We start from the raw sequence: 17575 nt of genomic DNA on the forward strand, positions 1-17575 counted from the left end.
TTTCCAGCGGCCATTCACGTGCACCGCTCACATCAGGTGGCCAGGAAAGACCGTGCAGGGGCCACAGCCCTGAATTACCTAGACCTACACAAAAGTGATGGCAATTCTAGCAATATGAGAGCGGAATGATCCTTTCAGCTTTATTTCCATCAATCCCCTGTCAGTTGCTCATCACTTGCTCCTAAGCAACAGACACAATCCCTTTTCATCATAAAGAATGTGGACAGAATAACGATTTGTTGAGGAGACAGAGAAGCAAGTGACCAGACTTTTAAGAGGAATGATGGAAATCTCTGCAAGCCTGAAACTGTGTGAGCCTTTAATGGGTAGGTTTTCTTTAGTAGCATGGAAGTATTATTAGGGGGTAGCGTGGGATTCGTCTTTATAGGATGGCTTGGCTGTCCACGGCTGAGGGTGCTTGTGGTTTGTTTGGTCTGCAAGGCACAATCGTGTGCTCGGCGTTTACAGGCGCAGGATGTCTCATTGATTTTACGTGATCAGCACACTGAAAAGGAAATAAGTGGGTCACTGCAGAAAATACCACTGATATATAGGACTAAGTAGGTGTTCTGCTGTAGGTCTACAGATCGGTCCCTACGACAGTCAGACCAAGAATCGTGCTACCTGGAGAAGAGGGATTTTGGCCGGTTGGGTTTCCTCCTTAGCGCCTCATCTTTGATGCCTGGCTGTCTCATCATGTTGTAGGCTGACACTAGGCAGGAATGCTTGACAAGCTTATTTTTGCTCAGATAAATGATGTATGTAATATGGTAGAGACGTTTCCATGTTGCTGTCACCACTCCTAGTGAACCATTACTGATCTATCATTGGAAACGTCTTACAGTTTGGTTCCCATAGGAATATCCATATAGATGCAGGGAAGCTGTTCTCAGAGTCTTTACTTATGGGAATGCTTTATTTAGATGGTTACCTAAACCTGAATATGCCCTGCTGGCGCAAATTTGTTTTGAGGTGTCCAGAGAGTTGGAGGGGCCTCATAGCAAATGATTAAACTCGTACCCCTTTGTAAAGCTTGATATGGCTACCATAACCTTTACAGGAGTTTTTTGGACCTTTAATACTAATAAATTCAATAAATGCTGCTGGAGAAAAGAGCGCAATAGGGTCTTATCCGAGATGCTATTGATTAGAAAGATAGATTCTACTCTTTCGGCTCATAGATATATCCTGCTGCAGCAGATCCACCGGTCCACTCGTTACCAACCAGAGATAAAAAAAGGGGGTAAAACGTGGATTTATACTGCGCTGCTGAATGATTCAAGGTCCAATTATGTAGCCATTAATAATCCACAATTTAATGGCTACATATTTGGACCTTGAATCATTCAGCAGCACAGTTTAAATCCACGTTTTACCCCATATTTTATCGAATACTAATAAATTGGCATATCCGTAATATAGGTCAGTAATATCCGATCAGCAGGGGGCTGCTTCTTGGCACCCCTACATTCCGCCGATTGAAGAGATCTGCGTGCTTTGGTGGGTGCTGTGGCCTCGGCGCTGTTCACTAGGCTCAGTTTTGTAAGTTTTGTTGCACCTGTTATCGCAGCTACGTCCAATTAATTTAGGGCGGAGCTGAGACTCCAAGACTAGGCATGGCCACTGCACAATTTCCAGAGCTGTGCCTGGTAAACCATGCCGAAGTGCCATGGTCCCTTTTTCAGATGATTGATGGGACTGCTAGGAGTCAGACCCCTGTAGATCTGGTAGATATCCTAGCAAAAAGGGGTCTTCAGAAACCCTTTAAGTCACTTGGGACTTGCAATATTGGTACCGTATATGGTACCCTCTCGGCTTATACTCGAGTCATACGCAGGGGTCGGGAGGGGGAGCGGGGGCTCTCTAATTATACTTACCTACTCCTGGCGCGGTCCCTGGCTTCCCCGGCGCCGGCAGCAGCAGATTCTTCCTGTACTGAGCGGTCACATGGTACCGCTCATTACAGTAATGAATATGCGGCTCCACCTCCCATAGAGGTGGAGCCGCATATTCATTACTGTAATGAGCGGTAACGTGACCGCTCAGTACAGGATGAAGCTGCGGCGTCGGGGAAGCCAGGTACTGCACCGCGCGAGGACCAGGTGAGTATACGGGGAGGGGGAGCGCTGCACGATACCTCGTTCTGGGCGTCGCTCTGTCTTCAGCAGTGATGCTGAGGTCAGAGGGCGTGGTGACGTGGTTAGTGCGCACCCTCTGCTGAACGTCAGTGCCGAAGACGGAGCCGCACCGGAACAAGGAGCAGGTAACTATTGAAAGTGCCGGGGGCCTGAGCGACGGAGAGGTGAGTATGTGATTTATTTTTTATTATCGCAGCAAATAGGGCAAGTGTCTGTATGGAGCATCTATGGGGCCATAAGGTTTGTGCAGCACTATATGGGGCCATAACATTTTTGCAGCACTATATGGGGCCATAACATTTGTGCAGCACTATATGGGGCCATAACGTTTGTGCAGCACTATATGGGGCCATAACGTTTGTGCAGCACTATATGGGGCCATAACATTTGTGCAGCACTATATGGGGCCATAATTTTGTGCAGCACTATATGGGGCCATAACATTTGTGCAGCACTACATGGGGCCATAACGTTTGTGCAGCAATATATGGGGCCATAACATTTGTGCAGCACTATATGGGGCCATAACATTTGTGCAGCACTATATGGGGCCATAACGTTTGTGCAGCACTATATGGGGCAAGTGTCTGTATGGGGCCATAATCAAGGTTTGTGCAGCACTATATGGGGCAAATGTGTCTATGAAGCATCTTACGGGGCTATTATTAACCTTTATGCAGGATTATATGGGCATATTTTAATATGGAGCATCTTATGGGGCCCACCATAAACTGTATGGAGCATTATATGGGGCTCCTGATTCAATATGGATATTCAAAAACACTTAACCTACTGATGTCTCAATTAATTTTACTTTTATTGGTATCTATTTTTACTTTTGACATTTACCGGTAGCTGCTGCATTTCCCACCCTAGGCTTATTCTCAAGTCATTAAGTTTTCCCAGTTTTTTTTTTGTGGCAAAATTAGGGGGGTCGGCTTATACTCGGGTCGGCTTATACTCGAGTATACACGGTACTTGTTTTCTCCATGTCCTTTCCCTGATCCTTTGGTCGGTTCCTGACACTTGTTTTTTACTCCCTGTGGATTGGACCCCTTCACAGGTCCTTGCCACCTATTCACCCCTTCATTCCATGGCCACCTGAGCAGCCATGTGGTTGGCCTCCATGGCACGTACACCAGACAGGGTTGTGGGAGAGAAGAACGAAGAAACAACAGTCTGTTGGCTAAATTGAAGAAAGTGGTCTGTAGCTGTCGGTGACCTAGTTATAAAGCGAAGTACGAGGAGCTTATGTGATAATAAGAATAGATTTAGGAAATAATACTTAATGTCCCCATGGCTCGGTGTTCTGTTTTATTTTCCCCTGGATAAAATACTATTTTTGTTTGGCCAGCAGAGAAGTCCTACGTAAATTAGGACTTGCTGTACCACCAGGAAACCCTGCTTGTCTGACCTTGTGTCCTATGCTTATGTCAGGAAATTCGTTGCCTATTATTATTCTGTGGCCGATTAAAAGTTTAACATCTTCTGCTCGGGGAACTCATGTCAATTACTGTGACCTGATATAAAAGGTGCTACTATGTAAAGTAGGCTGTTTTATTTATACACACACACACACACACACACACACACACACACACACACACACACACACACACACACACACACACACACACACACACACTTTTCATCCGGACCAGTCTACCATTAAAATTCTCCCTTGATGCCAAATATGAGGGTATGGGGCAAAGGACAGAGCATATTGGATTTCAATGTGTCCAATCCTTTATTCTTTAGAGAGGTAATGCTAAGCAATTTTTTTGCCAATTTTTACGTTTTTTTTTTTTGTATTGCCATGTATCTGTGACCATACATTACCCTGTTCACATGGTACATATCCAAGTGTTATATGATGACTCATTAGGATAAGGAATCTTTCTTTGCTTAATATTGGCCATCAGAAGGCTGACCGTATGCGTCAGATTGCCACTCATTCAGTAGTCAAATTTGGGCTAAAATCACTCTGTAAACTCAGGAGGAAGTGTAAAAAGTAAGAACATGCAGTAAAAAAAAAGCTTACCGTACATATTATTTTCTCTATAATGCACATAATTATTTTTCGGTAACCCTCCGGTCATTTACAATTGTCAGGGAAGATATTGTAACCCTGATCGGGGACAAAAATAGGGTTCAATGTTTCTTTCCAATAAAAGGTAGTCCAAGGAAACCCAAAATGATGCAGTATTTATCTGTAAGAAGTAACTCAGCCGAGGCAGTTTCCAAGGCAATATCTCGTTTCTGTCTCCCTGGAAACGCGCTGGGATTCCGCCAATGGAACATGTCAGACAACCTCATGGTCTCTACAGACGCATTGTGAGCATTTACACTTCAACACTTACAGTCGAGCAGAATCGGTTAATAAATAGCATGGATAATTCTAGCAAAATTTAATTCCAAATTTATTGATGAAATAAAAAATAAATGTTTGGACAGGGCGGCATTGTAAATGTATCTTCACTCCTGAAGGGTGTGATGAATAAAGACAATGGAGCCCAAACCCTTACGCCATGCTCCCACCATGAGCGTTTTACAGTTCTAGCAAAGTGGTCGGGATTTATATAAAAAAAAAAATCTCTTGCCCACAGTGAGTTTTTTTTTTTTTTTAACTGAGTAAACTGACCTGCGATGCGTGTTTCAGATCCGCAACATGTCAGTTTCTCTTGAGGGTACGTGGAGTCTTATTTCCAAATTTTTCCCATAAACTTACATTAATGTTAGATGCTGAAAATTTGCAAGTAAAAAACACAAGTGCGATTTTTAGTTCGTGTCCGTGGCGAAAACACAACAAAAACACATGTAATCCACACCTTTAGGGTATGTTTCCACGTTGAGGATTCGACACAGGTAAAATCTGCACCTGAGGTCACTGGCAGGTCACCTGCGTTTTTCATAGCCTGCGTTTTTTTTTGTCTCTTGAAATAAAGCTGATTGAAAGTTGCCTTCTGGGAATTAAAAAAAAAAAAAAGGATTTCCTGTTTGCAAAAACATTTTTTGCTGCAATGCCTCTAGTTTTACTGCCAAACCAAAGGAAGAGAATTACCGGTATCTACTTGATAATTCTCATTATGAGGCCGAACATGCTACAAACAGTAAGTATCTAAAAAAAAAATGGTGTGGGGTCCCCTACATTTTTGTTAACCAGCCAGATGAAGCAGACTACTGAGGCCTGGTATTTAAGGCTGGTCCAAAGATCCAATATCCATGAACCTTACCAGCCTGCTAATACAAGACCGCAGCTATCTGCTTATCTTGGCTGGTTATCAAAAAAGGGGGGATCCCCTCGAAAAAAAAGGCGTGGGGTCCCCCCTATTTTTGATAAGCAGCCAGATGAAGCAGACTGCTGCGGCCTGGTATTAAGACTGGCAAGGCCCATGCATTTTGGCCCTCGATCAGCCTTAGGCTACTTTCACACTAGCGTCGGATTCGGCCCGTCGCAGTACGTCGGGCTGAGATTCCGACGCTAGCGTTTGATGCAGCGCACAACGGGTGCAGCGGATGCATTTCTCTGGCGCATCCGCTGCCCCATTGTGCGGTGCGGGGAGGTGGGGGCGGAGTTCCGGCCGCGCATGCGCGGTCGGAAAAAGCGGTCCGTCGGCAGTAAAAAACGTTACATTTAAAGTTTTTTGCTCCTGGCGGTCCGCCACAACACGGCGCAACCGTCGCACGACGATTGCGACGTGTCGCAATGCGTCGGTAATGTTACTCTATGGGGCAAAAACGCATCCTGCAAACAACTTTGCAGGATGCGTTTTTTCCCCTAAACGACGCATTGCGACGTATTAAAAAAAAACGCCAGTGTGAAAGTAGCCTAAAAATACCAGCCTGCAGCAGCCCCACAATAGGCGCATCCAAAGATGCGCCAATTGTGGAACTTTACCCGGCTCTTCCCACTTCTGAGTAGCGGTGGGATATGGGGTAATAAAGGGTTAATGTCACCTTGCTAATGTAAGGTGACATTGTTAATAATGGATAGGTGTCAATAAGACACCTATCCATTATTAATCCAAAGTTTGTAAATGGTTAAAAATAATGCACAGCCAGAATAAAATATTTTAATGAAATAAAACACAACGCAAACACAACTCAAAAACTCAGCAAAAGCTCAGGGTGAGAGCATAGCCTCACACTGTGCCAGAGCCTTCTATGGGATGCACACTGTGTCGGACTGGGGCGCCAAGGGCCCACCAGTAACAAACTCCAGGGCCCCACTTTTCAGCCTCATGCAAATGTGACATTATCGTCAATCACAAATTTTTATAACCATAAACTTGGTAGATTGTTACATGGATAAGATGCCGCCTGTGTCTGTACATAGGGATTCAAGTATAATGTGCCAAGTACTGCTCCTATAAGAGGGTGGTGGGCCGTTCCTGCACAGGGGCCCACCAGAGGATTCTCCTGTGGGCCAGTCCAAGCCTGGATGCACAGTATAGGAGGATCGCTCAAAGGTACATACAGTAGATTCCTAATCTAAAAAAAATTACCCTTCTTTTTACCATATCCTTCTACATAACATAGCCGAGAATAGTCTACTGTTATTTTACATAACAAAATGACGTGAATGGTGGTAGATGTATAAATCAAAAACTCTTCAGGTCAATAAACCAAATGTAGTTCACAATCACGTTGTGTCCAGAGCATTAGCACATTATGTCTAAAAAGTGTCCTAAAAAAGGGAAAATAAATAGTGTTACGACCATATGCACATTGTGTATACATACAACCAAAGAACAAGGAATTAATAGTTCCGGCCATCCAATTCACAGACGTAGCAAATAGAGGAAGGATTGATGACTTCTGTAGACATCATTGCCATTCGGTTCAGTGACAATTGTGCTTTAGGATTTGATTATTACAGATGTGCTGTGTGACCGTGTCATAGGCATCGTACCAGATTGTCAGATGTGACACACATTACATCATTTCCAATTCTTCTTAAAGGGAATCCATCATCAAAAAACGACCTATAATTTAGACCACAGAGTAACCTTGCTCCCAGTGCGATCTGATTTATTTATTTGTAATTTGATTGCAGTCGTCTGATTTCTACGTTAGCGGGCGATCCCTGAATCTGACGAGTTTTGAATTCCGCTTTCACGATGTTCTTAGTTTCTTCCTATTCCTTCGTTGTAAAACAAGCACCTTGATTATGTTTTGCTGGGGATCTAATATAAGGATTAATTAATATAAAAAAAAATATAAAAATCCTCAATCCAGGTACAGATGACAAGTATTGCAATTCTTGCACACTAATTAGCTCAGGGGTATATCTGGGTTTCACGGGTATTTTACTGTTTTGTTTTTGTTTTTTCTGTGGGAGGGAGAGGGGGGCAGGGGGGGGCCCTTGTTCTTTAAACCAAAGACAGAACAGTTCCTTTTTAAGTCTTGTAAGTTTGTAGAATTACAGAATAGTTTGTATATCCAGAAGGCGCTCGCTTCTGGTCTTTGGTAACTATTTTGAACTTGATGGTGGCCCGATTCTAATGCATCGGGTATTCTAGAATATGTATGTGTGTAGCAGCCACATAGTATATAGCACAGGCCATGTAGTATATAGGAGTACTACGTGGCCTGTGCTATATACTATGTGGTTGCTATATACATACATATTGTAGAATACCTGATGTGTTAATACAGCCCCGCAGTAAATAACACAGCCCACGCAGTAAATAACACAGCCCACGCAGTAAATAACACAGCCCACGCAGTAAATAACACAGCCCACGCAGTAAATAACACAGCCCACGCAGTAAATAACACAGCCCACGCAGTAAATAACACAGCCCACGCAGTAAATAACACAGCCCACGCAGTAAATAACACAGCCCACGCAGTAAATAACACAGCCCACGCAGTAAATAACACAGCCCACGCAGTAAATAACACAGCCCACGCAGTAAATAACACAGCCCACGCAGTAAATAACACAGCCCACGCAGTAAATAACACAGCCCACGCAGTAAATAACACAGCCCACGCAGTAAATAACACAGCCCACGCAGTAAATAACACAGCCCACGCAGTAAATAACACAGCCCACGCAGTAAATAACACAGCCCACGCAGTAAATAACACAGCCCACGCAGTAAATAACACAGCCCACGCAGTAAATAACACAGCCCACGCAGTAAATAACACAGCCCACGCAGTAAATAACACAGCCCACGCAGTAAATAACACAGCCCACGCAGTAAATAACACAGCCCACGCAGTAAATAACACAGCCCACGCAGTAAATAACACAGCCCACGCAGTAAATAACACAGCCCACGCAGTAAATAACACAGCCCACGCAGTAAATAACACAGCCCACGCAGTAAATAACACAGCCCACGCAGTAAATAACACAGCCCACGCAGTAAATAACACAGCCCACGCAGTAAATAACACAGCCCACGCAGTAAATAACACAGCCCACGCAGTAAATAACACAGCCCACGCAGTAAATAACACAGCCCACGCAGTAAATAACACAGCCCACGCAGTAAATAACACAGCCCACGCAGTAAATAACACAGCCCACGCAGTAAATAACACAGCCCACGCAGTAAATAACACAGCCCACGCAGTAAATAACACAGCCCACGCAGTAAATAACACAGCCCACGCAGTAAATAACACAGCCCACGCAGTAAATAACACAGCCCACGCAGTAAATAACACAGCCCACGCAGTAAATAACACTGCCCACGCAGTAAATAACACTGCCCACGCAGTAAATAACACTGCCCACGCAGTATATAACACTGCCCACGCAGTATATAACACTGCCCACGCAGTATATAACACTGCCCACGCAGTATATAACACTGCCCACGCAGTATATAACACTGCCCACGCAGTATATAACACTGCCCACGCAGTATATAACACTGCCCACGCAGTATATAACACTGCCCACGCAGTATATAACACTGCCCACGCAGTATATAACACTGCCCACGCAGTATATAACACTGCCCACGCAGTATATAACACTGCCCACGCAGTATATAACACTGCCCACGCAGTATATAACACTGCCCATAGAAGTAAATAGTCCCATACAGCTTCATATCATAGACTACTCCGCACAGCTGGGGCCACCGTACACATAGAGCACTACGCCCGGGCCCGGCCACTCACCATGTAATTAAAATAAAAAATAGTGATATACTCACCCGCCGGGATCCAGCTAAGCTGAGCCGATGCGCACGGCTGCCGCCATCTTTCGTTCCCAGGATGCATTGCAAAATTACCCAGATGACTTTGAGGTCTCGCGAAACCGCTAAGTCTTCTGGGTAATTTCGCAATGCATCTCTGGGAACGGAAGCTGGCAGCAGGCGCGAGCGCATCGTTGGACGACGGAAGGTGAGAATAGCAGGTTTTTTGTTTTTTTTTATTATTTATAACATTAGATCTTTTTACTATTGGTGCTGCATAGGCACACAGGGTTAATAACGGCGTTAATGGAGTGCGTTACCCGCGGCATAACGCGGTCTGTTAATGCTGTCATTAACCCTGTGTGAGCAGGGACTGGACGGGAGTATGGAGCGGGCGCCGGGCACTGACTGGACGGAAGTAGAGAGGGACTAATTCTCGGCCTGACTGTGCCGACGCAGGATTTCCGTTACAGACGGACAGACGGAAGTACCCCTTAGACATATATATAGATGTTTTCCATCCTTACACGACCACCGCCCCCTAATGCAAAGGTCATCAAGTGCAAACTGCTGTGACTAGTCATTTCCCCCCCAATGGGAGGTACTTACCCTTGTTACCATGTTTAGTAATGAAACTGACAGCAAACAATATCTAACGTTTACTGTGGATGCCAAGATTTTGTCCCGATTTAACAGGCATAGCTAGGCTAACCTTTGAAGCTATGTTAACATGAGCGACGATACCCCAAGACTGAATTCAGACTACATCTAGGCCCCCAATTCTGACTCCATAGGGGGCTTCTATTGGAACCAATGAAAAACAGCATTCAAAAGTGCCCCCAACTAAGTCACAGACCTCTGTTAGACCAGCAGAATCCAAAATGTGCAAGTAAAAAACTTGGGATAATTTTTAGACAGTGTACATCTTTAAAGCCAGACATAATGCTGTTGTCTACTATAACACTGTAAATATTATTATTATTTATTTATATAGCACCATTGATTCCATGGTGCTGTACATGAGAAGGGGTTACATACGAATTACAGATATCACATACAGTAAACAAACTAACAATGACGGACTGATACAGAGGGGCGAGGACCCTGCCCTTGCGGGCTTACATTCTACAGGATTATGGGGAAGGAGACAGTAGGTTGAGGGTTGCAGGAGCTCCGGTGTTGGTGAGGCGGTAGCTTCGATATGATATAAATATGATCAAACACGGTTTGCGTTTTTTTGTTACTCCATTTGCCTAACTGAAGTCTATGTCTCTGTATTCAGCAAGTCTGAATCCCGTGTTTCGTTTGGTTCCTAAAGGAAACCTACGGAATAAGGAAAGGAGGCCCCACGTGGTCTGAAGCCAATGTTACTTGGTACAAATGGAAAAATGAAGTTTATTATATTTGTTTCTGTTAGCCGTGCACCTCCCGGGGGTTTCATGCAGATGCCAAACAAGCATCTTTTGTTTGTTTTTTTTCCATATCTGTTCTTTTTAGAAATTCTAATGTAAAAAAATGCAAAAATTCCAGTGTCGTTGTCAGTCAGCAGTTAGTGAGATGAAATTCCCAGTAGTGCTAGTTTCACATTTGCATTTAAAAACGCAGCGTTTAAAACGCATCCGCAGGAGGTGAAAAAAACGCATACAAACGCTGCGTTTTTTAGACGCATGCGTTGCCGCATGCGGTTAAAAAAACGCTGCATTTGTACGCGTTTACATGCGTTTTTCCTTCGTTTGCGCTTTTGGTACGCATGATGAGAAATTTCACAAGAGAAAAATCAAGATCAAGACACCGCCAATGGGACTACAGAGGGCGTGTGACATGACTCTGTGGACCAAAATATGGAAAAATTGTAGCTCTCAAAATGTGGTAACGCAAAAAATATTTTTCGGAATAAAAAGCGTCTTTTAGTGTGTGACAGCTGCCAATCATAAAAATCAACTAGAAAACCCACTATAAATAGAAATCAAACCCCCTTCATCAACTCCTTAGTTAGGGAAAAATTAAAAAATTGTATTTATTTCCATTTTCCCATTATGATTAGGGTTAGGGTTATGGCAAGGGTTAGGGGTTAGGGTTATGGCTAGGGGTAGGGTTAGGGTTTGGATCCCTTTATCACCTTTATGGTGGGGGGTGGCTTATCAGTGTCTAGACTTGTTTTTCTCTATTGAAACGCATGCGTTCAAAAACGCAACCAAACGCATGTGCTTAAAAACGCATGCGTTTACATAGACAGCAATACGTTTTTTGTACGCAATCGAACGCATGCGTTTTTTTGCGGCAAAAAAAGCCTCTAGAAATTACTACATGTTGCATTTCCGCACCAAAACGCAAGCATCGAAACGACGCATGCGTCGTCAAACGCGTACAAAAAAAGCATGCGTTTTTAATGTTAAATATAGGAAAAAACGCATGCGTTTATATGAGTTAAAACGCAGCGGCAAAAACCGCAAATGTGAAACCAGCCTAACTTTTTTCATAGTATTTTTGTCATTTTTCTTCTGATGAAGGAGCCTATGTGTTTTGAATTGTTTCTTTGATTTTTCTTTTTTGCTGTACTGATATCACTCATATGACTATCTAACATACATGGTTCTGGTTAACCTGGTATCACACATTTTTTTTCCCATGTAATCCACAACTTTGGGTGAACAGGGCTCCACGCCCGGCATGCCGCGCCGACCACATGGATGAGGGCTGCTGGCACGCTGTTTGTATAAGCCTTACATGGAATGCGCTCACACAGGGGGCAGAGCTTGTTCCTGGCACCAGTCCAGTTCATTTCTCGGCAAAGAGAAAAAAAAGAGCAAGAGGCTTAAGGGAGGGCCAGCATATTTGTGAGGGATTGTGACGTGCCCGCCACACGTGTGTGTCTGTCCCCACTGAGTCTTAAAGGAGCAATGCTGTAGTCATTCAGTGCAAGACCGACTTCACTTCTGTGTAGCACAATTTTTGGTCATTATTTTTGGACAGGACAATCTTATTATTATACAAAAGTCGGAGTGGAGACTTTTCTTCTCAGCTTGGAAAACACCTTTATGGCTTTGTTTGTTGGGGTATGTCTTAGAAATATTCCCCGATTTTACGACAAGTCAGAAATCCTTTTACTGCTGCGCTGAGCAGACACAAATTTGCACCTTAATTTTGCTCTTTTCAACGTGATAAATGTCTCTATTAAAAGCATAGATTGAGAGAGAAGGGGCCCCGCAAGTGTGATAGAGAGAATTACTGTACACACGAGTCAACGCTCACGTAATGGAGTTCTGCTTGGAGTATAACAACTATTACCACTTGTGATGCTCGTGGTAGCAGTGATCCTCAGCAGGGGTGGACACAGACAAGAGGGCCCCTGCGCGAGAAAAATGTATGGGCCCTTTGCAGTCGCACAGCTCTTCATGATGACCATTTCCACCTGCTTTGGAGGTATAAAAGTGTCTCCTATATGGCTGCATATGGGGAATGTCCACCCCTGCATCAAGGTTCCTGCTGTGTTCCAACAGGTGTCCAGATGGCAATATTAACCAACGCTCCAGTTCTAAAACATCAGGACAACGTTTATTCCATAAAATGGAATTTATTGATATTATGAGTTTTGAGTCGTTTACACGGTAGGGGGCTTGGAAAGGTTCTTTCCTCAGGATAAACATTTGTGCCGGTCCTGGTGTTTTATTCCGAGGAAGGCACCGTTATGACGCAGTAAAGCATAGTTTACCCAAAACCCATAAGGTTAATAAAGTCCATTTTAGAGAATGAACATGGCCCCGGTGTCTTGGGACTGCAGCGCTGATTAATGTGCCCAGTTTCTTTCCATATTGATAAATATAGCCTGCGATAAATGTCAACTGCGAGACCATGCTCATCACTTTTCAAATATGATGAGCAAGGGAAGATTTTATTTCAAGTTTAGCTCAACTTCCTTGAAATTGAACCCCTTAATGACCAAGCCAATTTTTACAATACTGACCACTTGTCACTTTGAGGTTATAACCCTTCATCGGATCTCACTGATTCTGAGAGAGTGGTTTTTTGTGACATATTGTGCTTCATGTTAGTGTTAACATTTCTTCGATATGACTTGCGTTTATTTGTTGGAAAATAAAACAAAACGGAAATTTGGCGAAAATTTAGCAATTTTCAAAATTTTAATTTTTGTGCCCTTAAATCAGTCACACAAAATACTTAACAAAGAACATTTCCATTTTCCACGTGTCTACTTTACCTCAGCACAATTTTGTAAACATAAAATTTTTTTTGTTAAGTTATAAGGGTTAAAAGTTGGCCAGCAATCCGATCTGAAAGATAAGAAAAATAAGTTTTATTATACTCACCTGGGGGCGGTCTGGTCCGATGGGTGTCACAGGTCCGGGTCCGGCGCCTCCCATCTTCTTGAGTTGCCGTCCTCCTGCTTGCCTCATGGCTCCCCGGCACCGCGCTCCTGCACAGGCGTACTTATCTGCATTATAGAATGCTGTGTATAAGCCCTGAAAAGCGGTGGCCGTATCCTATATCGGGCAAACCTGGTGACTGGTTTCCTTTAAACACTGGCAGACCCAGTAACTTGCAAATTCTAATTATGAATCAAATAAAAACTCAACAGAGCAGAGATATTATTTTGTATCATTTTAATTTTCACGCATGAGGTGATTCTCACATTAAGGTTTCCTCAGTTCTACTTAACCAAAATGAAATATGCTTTGGGAAAATTTCCGATCAAGTTTTATTGCTTGTAATAACCTACTTGTCTGATGTAGGTTTTAGCGTTCCAAATAAATGGTCAGATCTGCTTTCATTTTTTGCTGGCGTACAAACACGATGTTGTCCATAACCATTAGACTTCTCACTTTTTTTTTTTTTTTTGTGTATACTCACTGGAAATTTTTATATAATTATTTTCTTGGTTTTTAGAGTCTTAAAAGAAAAGAAAAGGAATATGAACACGAAATGGAACGTCTGGCGAGAGAGAAAATCGCCACCCAGCAGCGGCTGGCCGACTTGAAAAATGAACTCAGCCAATGGATGGATATAATGGAGATTGACAGAATTGTACGCCAGACAGTTCAGCCAGAGGATGACCAGGCTTCTACCTCAACTGCCTCAGGTAGATTTTTTAGAAAAGTGTATTTATAATATACTCAGGACCCCAGCGCTGCAAGGCAACGGTGCTAACTACTAACTGAGCCTCTGTGCTGTCCAAAACATGCCTTTTCCAGATTCCAGTGCATATATCTCTTGAAAGTTTCCTTTTCTGTATGTTCCATGCATTAGCTTTGCATGTGTCCTTAAGTGGCTGCACAATCCCGGCATTAAAATGAAAAGAAACTGCAAGCGCTCAGACGCTTTTCTATTGAGACTGATAACTAAATGTACAGTAACATACATTAGCGTTAATAAGCCAATTCTGGGGAAACTTCTCCACTACCTTCTAGTAGTGATGGCTGCTTCGTTATATAACGCACACTCCACCAGCTGCTGCCCTCTATAGGCTGTTCCTGAGAATTGCAGGCTACAGGTCGTGGTGTGCGAAGTCTGTCAAAACCAAAGCTACCGTCACCTTGCTATTTGTGATGAATGACTGCAATTGAACAGGTCTATAAATGCATATGGATGGATCTAGAACAGGGGTCTCAAACTGCATTCCTCGAGGGCTGCAAACCATACGTGTTTTCAAGATTTCCTTAGCATTGCACAAGGTGCTGGAATCATTGTGTGTAGGTGATGAAATGATCACTTGTGCACTTCAAGGAAAACATGACCTGTTTGCGGCCCTTGAGGATTGCAGTTTGAGATATCTGATCTAGAATATACAAATTCTTAGATTTTTTTTAACTATGTTTGCGTCTGTCTTTCAGAGGGTGAAGACAACATTGATGAGGACATGGATGATGATAGACCTGTCAATACTTTACAGAAACGTCAACAGCCGGAGCTTCTGAAGATGGTACCATCCAACGCAGCTTCCCACAATCATCATTCCACTATTTTGCCTCAGCACGTCTCCATTCAGCAGAAACAAGTCCCCTCTCCTCATGCACAGCCTCTCTCCAGCCAAGCACTGGTCCCACCTCAGGCCTTGGTGCCGGCACAGACTCATATTGTTGCTGCTTCAACGGTGCAGTCAACAGTAATAGCCCACACGGCCACCACTCATGCCTCTGTCATCCAGACTCTTAACCATGTCATCCCAGGGCCGCAGACAAAGCACATTGCTCATATTGCACCTTCCACGTCAAGCCCTGTACAGCTAACCACTGCTGCTCAGCCAATTGGCCACATCACTGTGCACCCAGCTGCCATTAATCATATGACCCATCTTGGCCCGCAGTTGCCCCTCTACCCCCAATCTGTTGCAGTAAGTCAGCCCATGGTGAGCCACATTGCTCACACCATCTCCCATCCACAAGTCAATGGAACCGCAAACCTGGGTCAGCCTACTGTCATGGCAAAGCCCACTGTAGGAGCCCAGGTGGTCCACCATCCCCAACTAGTTGGGCAAACTGTCCTGAACCCGGTGACTATGGTAACCATGCCCTCATTCCCTGTAAGCACTTTGAAACTAGCCTAATCAGTAAAAAAAAAATGTAAGAATTAATTAAGTTAAATTATCCACCAGACAACTGAAACTCCATACATTCCTATCCAGTCATGTTCCAAGGAAGATGAGACGCTTCTTTACAAGGTTCTGGTCCATATTTTAATTGGCTTTGGAAAAGACATCATGCTTTATGATCTAGGCCCATAGACGATAAACCACAGAGGGCCCGATATACTGGATTTTTACCATTCTCATTGTGACTGTCACCCATAATGACTTTTCATTTACTCCTACCAGTAATCAATGAATAGAAAACGAGATGTTAATTTTTTTACCCGCAACTCCACTCACACGTATTTTATTCTTTTTTTTTTTTTTTTTTTTTTTTATTCTTTGGTAAATGTGTATCTGTAACATACAAAATCGATGACCTCTTTCTAGTATAAGAAATCAAGTTGAAAACCATAAGCATAATGTCGATTTTATAATGTTATGGGGGTGACCGCTGCAGAACGTATACACTAATAAAAGAACAAAAAAAAACCACTTAATTTTTTTAAGTAGCTTAAAAGAATGAAAAAAAAAAAAAAAAAACATTATTTTAGTGGTGATTACAACACAGGGGTTAATAAAAGACTTTTCTGTAAGTAATTTTATATTATGGGTTTTGCTTTAAGCACTCAATCATGTATTTATCTATTTTTTTTTTCTTTTTTTGGTTTGAAGCGATACTAAAAAATTAAATCCACCACCTGCAAAATTTTATTTTTAATATATATATATATATATATATATATATATATATATATATATAATTGTCCCTCGTCGCTTGATTCTTAGTAATTACTACTTGAAGGGGTTGTCTCACAGACCAAATCACCTATCCATGGGATAGATGATAAATTAGTGATTGCTGGTTTATCGCTACTGAGACCCTTTTTGATCGTAGAAGCAGGGAGTCCAAAGTTCCCTGTCTGAATGAAATGCTAATGAGAATGTGTGACTACTGCTCCATTAAAGGGTTACTCTCGTTATTAAATCGGTAAAATTGCAGAGTGCTTGTAGAAACTTTGCAATTTACGTGTTGTTTTAAATTTTTCTCCGTTCTGAAAAACAGAAGGTTTTCAGCTTTATTTTTTTTTACTGCTCGTTGCCTGTGTTATTGGCCAATGATTGGCAAGGAGGCACTACTCTGAAGCTTGCTCCGGGATTGTTGGATCTGGCCAGTTTGTGCCACTGTGCTCCACTGACGAGCCCACAGCTCGATGCTACTGGTCTGAACCATCAAGCAGAAGGCTGGGGAGCGGCGTGCTCCTGAATAATCGAGGAATGTTGTATCTGGCCAGCTTCAATGCTACTGCGCTCCACCGCTGTGCACACAGGTCTGCCAATCAGCAGCATACTGCCCCCAGCAAGCAGAAGGCTGGGGAGCGGCGTGCTCCTGAATAACGTTCTTGGGATAAATCCTTTAAGCATATAACTCTTATAGACAGTTAAAGGAGCAGTGGTTGTACATGCAAACTAGCACTTAATTCACAAAAGGGATTTTGAAGACCCCGTTCTCATGAGCACTGTTTATGGGGCAACCCCTTTAAAGATGGACTCGCATCGAGTGGGTTTTAAGTAAATATGGTTAATATGTCTGTAATATGTAAAGAAAATGATAGTGTGAGCACGGCTAAGGCTCTTTATCCTCTATGTGAGCTGATTCGGCCTAACTTGAATAATGGGATTGGTTGCGA

The 17575-nt window shown here is 43.1% G+C and overlaps 1 protein-coding gene across 2 annotated transcripts in view; it reads left to right on the plus strand.

The window, feature by feature from the left end:
- Positions 1-16477, plus strand: part of MNT (MAX network transcriptional repressor) — a 90584-nt gene extending 74107 nt beyond the window's left edge. Inside the window, exons 5-6 of one of the 2 annotated variants that reach the window (XM_069761286.1) lie at positions 14207-14399; positions 15151-16477. In XM_069761286.1, the coding sequence (XP_069617387.1) occupies positions 14207-14399; positions 15151-15863 (906 nt within the window). In that variant the 3' untranslated portion in view covers positions 15864-16477. The remainder of the gene's footprint in view (positions 1-14206; positions 14400-15150) is intronic. The other variant, XM_069761287.1, reaches the window with a different exon arrangement.
- The last annotated feature ends 1098 nt before the right edge of the window (positions 16478-17575 follow it).

This window comes from Ranitomeya imitator, chromosome 3 (genome assembly GCF_032444005.1).
Source record: "Ranitomeya imitator isolate aRanImi1 chromosome 3, aRanImi1.pri, whole genome shotgun sequence".
In the NCBI taxonomy this organism is placed as follows: domain Eukaryota; kingdom Metazoa; phylum Chordata; class Amphibia; order Anura; family Dendrobatidae; genus Ranitomeya; species Ranitomeya imitator.